General features: G+C 37.4%; 1 protein-coding gene across 3 annotated transcripts; it reads left to right on the forward strand.

The window, feature by feature from the left end:
* Positions 1-202: 202 nt before the first annotated feature.
* Positions 203-8,897, forward strand: LOC103709285 (lipid phosphate phosphatase 2-like). Of its 3 annotated transcripts, none has more exons than XM_008794559.6 (9): positions 203-711; positions 817-958; positions 3,469-3,690; positions 3,802-3,889; positions 3,979-4,088; positions 4,214-4,307; positions 5,822-6,010; positions 6,115-6,174; positions 8,472-8,897. In XM_008794559.6, the coding sequence occupies exons 3-9, from the start codon at positions 3,475-3,477 to the stop codon at positions 8,666-8,668; spliced, it is 954 nt and encodes a 317-aa protein (XP_008792781.3). In that variant the 5' UTR covers positions 203-711; positions 817-958; positions 3,469-3,474; the 3' UTR covers positions 8,669-8,897. The 3 variants fall into 3 exon arrangements, with proteins under 3 accessions (XP_008792781.3, XP_008792779.4, XP_088560689.1); XM_008794557.6 differs by having other exon boundaries at positions 367-711; positions 817-914; XM_088704563.1 differs by lacking the exons at positions 203-711; positions 817-958 and adding an exon at positions 1,727-2,067.
* The last annotated feature ends 809 nt before the right edge of the window (positions 8,898-9,706 follow it).

Raw genomic sequence — 9,706 nt, forward strand, 5'->3', positions numbered from 1 at the left:
TATATAGTAATTATAATTTTTTCTAAAACGGACGCTCCATAATTATGAAAACGAATACACTCAATAAACTAGAAAATAATAAGTTTTGGAGTTTTTTAGGCAATTTTTTTTCTTTAGCTTAGAGAATATTTTTGGAGTGGTAGGTCACATAAGAGCCCCCCAATTCGCAATTATAACTGTCTTCAGAGGACGGGCAAGAGGTGGACCGGGCCGTTTGTTTCGTCGGGATCAACGATCCGAAACCAAAAATAAAAAAAAAGAAAATTTAAGCAAGCCCGATTTGTGGGACCTTGGGTTGCGATCACCTACCGGTAATCCTAACCCAACACTTTGGACCGGATTTTAGATCCCTGGTACCGGTACCGGCGGCCAAAGGAAGAAAACGCGTCAGCGGACGCCTCGAAAGTCGAATCCCTTTCGAATCCTTGGAGCATTCAATTCTCCGACCCTTTCCGTTCCACCGTCGCGTCTCGATTCAACCATCGATGCAACAAGAGGAGCAGTCGCCAGTTTCATTAGGCGTCCCCCGACCTCTTTTGTATAGCGGCATTTCAAACGACATAAAAGGGATCGCCATTGCAGCCCTCCAAAATTATTCCCAAGGAGATCTCTCTCCTCCTCCTCCTCCTCCTCCAACCTCCTTCTCCCCTCTCTCGCACCCCCTCCTCCTCGTTCCTCGGAGACCTCCATCTCCCTCTTCCGGAATTCCAGGTCAGTCAAGAAAAAGGTTCTTCTTCTGGTGCACGTCAACGATTTCTTGTTTTTCTTTAATTTAATTTAATTTAATGGTAATATCTTCGTCTATGGTCGTCTCAGAGGAGGAGGAGAAGGGATCGGATTCTGGCGGCTCCGAGGATCGGCTCCTCCCCCGCTCCGATCGAGAGTCGTGTACTCTGTCCCGGCACCGGGTACCGGTAAGAGGAACCATTCACCACTTCAAGGGAAAAATACTTCGCGTGTATGTCGCTCGTTCTCCTTTGTCTTCCTCATTTTCTATTTTTTCCACTTTACGTCTCCAGCTTTTTCCTTTTTTTTTTTGCGTTTTCTCCAGTCTTTTGGATTCATTATCTCCTGCGTTCTTGGAGACTGTCAGGAATATTATTTGTTTTCTATTTTTTCCCCTTGTTTCTTCTCATCTTTGGGTTGTACCTTGTAGGGATAGGTTTCCATTTGAACTTGGTTTTTATGGATGTAGGTAATTTTTCTTTCTTTTTATTTTGATTGACTCTGATGATGACTCATTTGGACTACTTTGCAGAGAAATGACAGACTTTAGCTAGAACCATTTGTTCCAACGGACTTCAAGATTTTTAAAATTTCAAGATGTTTTGACTTTTTTTTTTTTTTTTTTTGCGCAATCGGATGTCTCCGAAGGAACAGATGTTTTGACCTGATAGAAATTATGATCATGGTTATGAATTTCTGGATTTTTGGATCCTCACCAAGGCAATCTATTTGATAACTTTAAATCAGACCTATATATTGTCTCTTGGCAGACCGTATCTTGAGATGTTTTTCAAGTCTTCATAGATGACCCTTCTCTCCTCGAACTGGGGTTTTGGATTCAGACCAAGAGTCCGATCTGACCCATGGTAGACCCTAGGCACCACACCTAAAGAAGTGGATGACAAGTTTAAGTTATTTGGAAAGGGAGTTACTGTCAGTTTGAAAAGATATAAACATAATCATGCGATATTGAACAATTTTCATGGATGACCTTTGATAGGTTTTTGCTGAAATTCGCATGTTCACATCGTAGGCCTGGAAAAGTAAAAAGGGAAAAAGGTAACCCAGTTTCAGACCAATTTAATGTCATCTTTTCTTTCCAATTCTTCCATATTAAGGAATATAATGAAGTGAGGCATCCATAGGACCTTACCAGAGGAAGACAAAATGGCAAAAAATTTCCTGGAAAGTATGGAAGATATATGATTGCCGACCAGAGTATCCTTCTCTTCTTTGAGTTTCCTAGTCTGTTCGTGGACTGCCTCCCAAATGGTTTGTACAAAGCAGCAGTCGGCCAAGGGATTGCCATTGGAAAACTAGAGGCTGGTCGAACTTGTAAAGGTTGATCTATCTGCATCTCTTTCAACTATAGAAAGTTGCTGACATAGTTTTTATGCATAATTAACACTAAAATTGGATATCTGGACACGAAGAATGTACCTCATATTATTTTTGGTATTTTATGGATATCTATTTTATCTTGCACTGCTTGGAAGACCTTGTCCATAGCCAAATCTTAACCGGACAATATGGGGAGAGTATGACACCTTTGGAGAATGAAGGAGAACTGAAGGAGAACAAACTGTGTGCTATGCTTTCATAGGACCCTCTTGTACTGTGTTATCTATGTTCTTTTGTAGTCATCTCTCCAGATTCCAAAACCAACCTAACCATCTAGGATAATCCCCTAATCTTTCTCCTGTATTTGTGCTCCTTATTATTTCCAATCTTTCAGTTTATTTTCTATTCCCTAAAGATCTAAGCGTTTTAATCTTCCCTCGTGTACGCTAGAAAGCCTAAGCGGACAATTTAAGTATTACCTTACCGATCTTAGATGTTCCTTCCAAGAGAGAGTGCGTTGATTGAGAATCCCGCTTGGTGAATTGCATGTTTTGGATTATAGGACAGTATTTCAAATCTAGGAGCTGCAGGAGCAAGCGAAGGGCAGATGATCCGTTCATTCTGCTTCACTCCAGGAAAGAACATAGATTGGTGCCAGGTCTCTCCCCACACCTAGATTTTTATCTTGTGTAAGCCAATTTTAGTTAGTGGGCTTTTCAGGCCTCTGCTGCATGTCTTGATATAGTATGTTTGCTTCAAAGAAGCTGACGGTATCCTACTCTGCTTTTCTTTTCCCTCACCAAATATCTAAACTTCTCTTAATACATCTCAATAGCACATAGGAAAAACCCAACTGGTCAAACAAATTATCCTGCATCAACATGTGGATGGATTTGATGGAATTTGTTCACGACAAGAACATCGAACGAATGTTTGCAAAAGAGTGACTTTTGGCATTTTCTGGGTACAAAATTTCTGATATGATAATATTCGAAAGAGGTCACTACTGATTATGATTCTTAATTGCAAAAGACAATGAAATAGAGAAGATTATGGAGCCCAGGAAGAGGAAATATCATAAATTGCTAACTAGATCAGAAAATTGAAGCCTAAGTCTGTACACCTCTACAGTACTAAATTCGTTAATCTCTTCTTCTAGTGTCAATTTCTACTAAACATCCCAGAACTCTTATGGCATCTTATAGACAGATGAACCCTTGGCAAAATTTTTGATTTTATCATATATTATGTATGTTTGCTGAAAGTGAACTTTTCACTTGTTATTATAAAATCTCACGATTGTTTCTGTGTGGTTCTTTTTGCTGGGAAAGAATGGCAACAAAATTTGTGATAGTATAGATTGGCTATATTTCTGAACTTTCTGCATCTTTCTTTCACAAGGACGCAATGCCAGATATTCAGTTAGGAGGTCACACTGTAAGATCTCATGGAGCTAAAGTAGCAAGATTCCATATGCATGACTGGATTGTACTGCTGCTACTTATGGTTATAGATATCATATTGAATGTCATAGAGCCTTTTCACCGCTTTGTGGGAGAGGACATGTTGACAGATCTGAGATACCCTCTAAAAAGCAACACGGTGCCATTTTGGGCAGTTCCGGTATGTTCTTGTTTCTCTTGCATGAGTATTAACTTACGGAGAAAGAAAGTTCTCTTGGAAGATAGCAGCATGCTCCTGCATAACGTAATGATGATTTTTCTTCTCTGGCAGCTAATTGCAATTCTTTTACCTTTCGTAATCTTTATCGCAATTTACATAAAAAAGAGGAATGTGTACGATTTGCATCAAGCCATACTAGGTACATGTATCCTTTTATTTGAATCTGAATAAGTACAAATTTTGGAGTATGTATCCTGATCTTGCATCAAATTTATGACTTGCAAGCAGGGTTGCTGTTTTCTGTGCTTATAACTGCCGTCCTTACGGATGCAATTAAGGATGCTGTTGGTAGACCAAGGCCAGATTTCTTTTGGCGCTGTTTTCCTGATGGAAAGGGCGTGAGTCTTCAATCTATACCCATTCTCATTTTCCTTCTAAGTTTTACTTTTTTAATACCAATAACATTTTCATTCTGTTCATTATGCTTAGCCTGACAAATCTTCATAATGTATAAAATGTCCAGGTTTATGACAATGTTTCTACAAGTGTTATATGCAATGGGGAGAAGAGTGTGATAAAGGAAGGACACAAGAGTTTTCCAAGTGGGCATTCTTCATGTAAGCAGCTTACGAGACAACTGCTTGTTGTAGATTTTTTTGGTTTAATGGTTTTACCACTGTGTCAATTTCATAAAAATGTATTTTTCTCTAATGGTTCTTCTACATATATTTGAAAAGCTTTCTTACTAGTTTGAGTATGGCTTGTTTCTATAAAACTTATGATTTGCATTCACTGCTAAACTATATGCTTGTAGATAAACTCATGTAGGTTACATGTGGAATGTTTGAAGCTATGAAGCATGGACACAGATGAGGGTGATTGATACGACATGATGCAGATTCATTGATATGGGAAATCTTAAAAAAAATAAGATATCATTGATTAGGTTATGTAAAAATAAATAAATATATTTTTAACATGTGTATAAAGAAGCAAAGTATGATAGGCCATCATGACAACATAGTTCATATTTCATAGAATACCAACATCTTCGAACTCCACATATAGACTCAAATACATGAATTGTTTGCCATATTAATATACTACAAACTCTAAAATTAAGCATTCATAAAAAAAAAAGCCAAAAACAAAGAATCAAGGAAAGTTCTTCCACTCATCCCTTGGGGCATTTGGGAAGTATCCAAGGCTTATCCGGGAACTACTTGGATTCTTTTTTTGTTTTAAAAATAGCTTATATTGAATGAGTGTTTGAAATGTATCCTAGGACATAGGTGATGATTATCGGTATTCATTACATCTTGGATTCAACATGACGTGCATTTTAAAGTATCTGTACTTCCTAGATGTGGGTCAAACAGTTTTGTTTCCTTGGTGATTCTGAAGTTGTGCAGATATAGTAGAAAAAAAAAGTTATGTTGGTCAAAAAAATATAGCATCAAGTACAAATGTATTACAGCTATCTCTAGTATCAACTTTGGCAAATTATGTGGACATATATAATTGAATTAATGCCTACTGCTTAGACTTTGATTCAGAAATTTCATCCAATCAACCCTGCTAAAATAATTGGGAGAACCTTACTACAGTCTAGCTATTTTCTTGTCAACAGAAAAAAATATGAAAACTATGTAATGTCAGTGCAACTGCTAAATGCAAAGCAATATAGACAACTCATTGTCATTCATTATGTAAGAATTTATGCTTTCAAAGTAGGTGCTTGCATATGCATAACCATCTTTAGAAGTTGCTAACTGCAGCCATAATAGATGACACTGTTGCTGATCCAATTGTTACACGTGCATTTTCCTATATTTGGAGTCTTTCCTGTTCTTATTCAAGAATTAGGAGTGACTTGACTACTTCCAGTGCATGTTTGTTGGGGCATGATTTCATAGATTCATTTTCTTGTGTAATCTTTTTCAAGTTTTGTTTCTGTTGGCTTCCCTAAACTCATGTCATTTTTACTACTGAACAAATGGAACTTCCTAGAGTTTGGACTCGCTTTAAATGGAAGTTTCATGAGAACAATTTGATTGCTATTCTCTACATTCTATAGTGATATTTCTGAGGGATAATCTGGACTCATGGAGCTTCCATCTATCAAATGCAGGGTCTTTTGCAGGTCTGGGATTTCTTGCATGGTATCTATGTGGTAAACTAAGAGCTTTTGATCGCAGGGGCCATGTTGCAAAACTGTGCATTGTAGTTCTTCCTTTACTTGGTGCAGCCCTTGTTGCAGTTTCTCGAGTGGATGACTATTGGCATCATTGGCAAGACGTATTTGCTGGGGGTCTTCTAGGTTTGTATGTTAGGATCAATTATCGTGAGTGGTACAATTGTTTTGATTTATCATGATTTTACTAGCTGTATCACCTTATCGCCATGCTTGTGTTTATTTTGTAGGATCAACCGTTGCTTCATTTTGTTATCTACAATTCTTCCCTCCCCCATATGATGCAGATGGTATGTTCCCTATTCTTCTTCTTCTACTTCTTTTTGTTTTTATATGTCGGTCTATACACATCCATATTATGTATAGAGAGAGAGACATATACACACACACACACACATATATATTATATATATATATATTATAATATAATATATAAGAATATGCTCCATATTCTTTTCTGATACTAGTGCTCTTGTCCATTCACACATACATGGTGAGACATGTTAAACTTTTTCCCTTTTTTGAATTGAACTTTCTTTTCATACAACAACTCCTAGAGCTAGAGCAGAAAATAATAAATTATGCAAATTTCCTACTTATGTAAGATAACCTCTACCACAGGATTCAATATTTGGTTTGTTTTATGATCTAAAGGCATCCAAATCAGTTGAATTTTGATTTTCATTGTTGTAAAGATGTCTAGATCAAGATAAATAGTTTGGTTTTAGATGTATCCCTAGCTGAAGATCAGCGCTTTGAAGTGGAAGGAGGATGATGCATGAGTCCAAGGGTCAAATTCTTAGGCCTAGATGGTGTCTTTGGTGTCACATTGTGTTAGTTTTAAAGTTACATAGTTTATTTGCAGTTTTAGGGTTCTTTTTTGCAATTGCTTATAGTTGGAGTAACATTTTGGAAGCTTTTAAGTTGTTTGTACTCCATTAGCTAAGGTTAAATCTTGTCGTATCCATTTTAGTCTCTTTATGTTTCTGGTCCATAATTTGTCCTAATCTAAACATGACTCATCCAATAAGTGTTGGATTCCTCTGTTTAGCTTGAAAAATCCTTGGTGACACATTTCCTGGTTGGATATGCCTTATTTCGAAAAAGAAAACAATACTTTCGTGAATTATCATGTATTGTATATCTTTGTGCTAACTCTAGAGTTCAGGTAAGGAATGTGAATTTCGATAACAATAACAATAAGAACAATAACAACAGCAACAACAACAATGGCAACTAGTGGTAAGCCATACAACAACAACCCTTTTTTGTTTTGAAGCTTTTAGGAGGTAACATGCTTCCTACTTTGCTAGTATCATTTTGCATCATTCCATCAAGAGTGATTTGTGAATTAATTAAGCACTTAAAGTCGAAACAGCAAAGACACTATTTGTCAGTTTCATGTAAATTATGAAACATTGCAGCAGGCATCATCTTTTTTATATTTCTGATCTACAATATTAAAATTATACAATTAATTTGGTAAAAACTATTGTTTTTTTCCTATATGTCTCTATATCCCTTTGATCCTCTTTCTGGATCAAGCATATGGATGCATGTCCAAACTCAAGTCATGTCAATGTCCATGCAAAAGATGCCAAAGTCGTAGAACAAGGTTTAGAAGGAAGCTAGCAAGTGGGGACCATCTTAATCCAATAAGAAGAGTTAAGGGAATGTCTAGTTCTCCATGTAAAGGGATGCTTATTGATTTTCTGACTACATTTAAGTAGAAAAAAAGGGGCTTGTAGACAAATGCTGACTTACTGTGTTTGCTGCGCGAGAGTATCCGCCAGTCGGTGCGGTGTCGGCCCCTAGGGCACTATTCGACTTGGGAGTGCTTCGTCCATCAAGCGACTTTGTGAGGTAGGGGACCAAACTTGTGACTGCTGCAGTTGTTTTCAGCAGGGAATGTGGCACTCTACAAGTTGAGTAGTGCTGAGCCAGGAGATCTTCCTTTGGATTGTGACAACGCTCATTGAATGGTTCAGGTAGAATTAGAGAATCATGCTGATCTAGTGATGCACGCTTTTTTCTGCCTGGGCTTTTCAAAAGGTCATACACCTTGAGGCTTTATTGGCACCTGAATGAAGGTGCCGCCTCTATGTTAAGGCAAGGCATTGTTGTTAGGCCTTGCTCACCTTGCAGAGCACGCTAAGGGCATCTTTAAAATTACCGATGATATAATGTTTTTTTGAACAATCAGGTCATTATTTGTAGTTCAATCAATGAGGACCATATGTAATTTAAGCATAAGCTTTAGCAAAAGTTACAAACAAAAGGTCAGATATCAAAAGCCTAAGAGGAGCAAATCACAAATATAAGAACAATTTGGATGGAGGAAGAAATCACATACCAGAAAGTTTTATGTTCTCTGTAACAACTTTAGTGGAGGATTGTTTTACTTGACAACTATATTACTTGTGTGTCAAAAGGTTGTGCTTGTTGGCTTGACACAACCTGGAACATCGACTTCTGTGAAAATGATCCAGCCATGGATATACTTCACCATATGATTCTTAGAGTTCATCCCTTTTCGACATGGATGATATTCAAGTCAAGCTGAACCTCGTGGTTTCTGTTCATGCAGGTTGGTGGCCCCATGCACATTTTCAGGCATTAGCCGATTCACACGACAGTGAGCAGGTTTCTTCTACAACAAATGCTCATAATTCGAGGCCATCAGAGATTGAAATAGTTTATGATTCATATGAAGGTCCTGGTGGGGTGAATATGAGGGACGCCAGCCCAATACTAGGTCCTATGGAGGCTGGCAGGAGACATTGACTTTGTAATCTGGATCTCATGCAGAATTTCATAGGAAATGACATTTTAAAATGCGTTAGAATATGATGCACTATATTTCCTTGTCTCATACTTGAGCTTCCTTCACTGTAGTTAAGCTGGTATGCGGTTTTATTCTTCTGTATATGCTCGTATAAGCTTGCCAAAATCTCTCGCATTCTTTTCATGTACATGGTTTTCTTTACTAATAAACCTTGAAAACATTCTGATATTTCATGGATTTGTGCATGGTGGCTCTTTATCCACCTAAATAGCTGCTACCTGATTGATCAGAGCAACTATTCTGATTTCATTTTATTCATTTGTTCATAGAATTGTACAAGGATGTCGATGGGCTGGGTCTTGGCGGAGCATAGGCCTGATCTTTTCCAGAAAGTGTTATCACAGGAGGCTTGGGCGTCAGCCAGTTGACATATCTAGAATTTGGTTCTACTAAAACAGAGTCTACTGGGAACAAAGGCAAAATGTTTTCCTAAAACATGAGAAATACGAGAATAAATCCCTGTGAGAGATCGATGATAGTCTTTTTTTTTAATTTTTTTTTTTTTTTATCAGCAAGCAATACTAAATGGGTTCATGTCACATCAAAATGAGATGGCTCTGAACGGTCAAAGCTTGATATGGTCGTGGAAGTAGGCTTCATTCCTTTATGGTCACAACAACATAAAATTGCGCCAAGCCATTGGTTTGACGGTTTTTAGCCCAACCAGCATAATTTCTTTTCATTTCCAAAATTACCACATCACGTATTGCCTTCTCGGTATTTTGAAGTGTTAATTCAGTCCACCTTGACATTTGGGCCAATAAAGAATAATTTTCAAAAAAAAATTAGGCGTGATTCGAAAAAAATGAGGTTAACACTTAACCACAACTCATCCATAAATTCTTCAATATTAATTGATTCTGATCTTTGCTTAGTTTCACTAAAGTTTTATTCTGGTCATGGATAGGCTACTTAGATTTTAGTTTATAATGCAACAACAATATTCGGTCTTCAAGATCTGAGAAAATAGGAGGTGG

Source organism: Phoenix dactylifera, chromosome 9, assembly GCF_051530095.1.
Source record: "Phoenix dactylifera cultivar Ajwa chromosome 9, Ajwa_hap1_PhDact_Kaust_v1.1, whole genome shotgun sequence".
In the NCBI taxonomy this organism is placed as follows: Eukaryota; Viridiplantae; Streptophyta; class Magnoliopsida; order Arecales; family Arecaceae; genus Phoenix; species Phoenix dactylifera.

Bases quoted from the DNA above. Each gene is read 5' to 3' on its own strand.
- LOC103709285 (XM_008794557.6), top strand. From the start codon at position 486: ATGCAACAAGAGGAGCAGTCGCCAGTTTCATTAGGCGTCCCCCGACCT. The intron at 4,089-4,213 runs GTGAGTCTTCAA...TAAAATGTCCAG, and splicing joins GTTTTCCTGATGGAAAGGGC to GTTTATGACAATGTTTCTAC. The intron at 4,308-5,821 runs GTAAGCAGCTTA...TATCAAATGCAG, and splicing joins TCCAAGTGGGCATTCTTCAT to GGTCTTTTGCAGGTCTGGGA.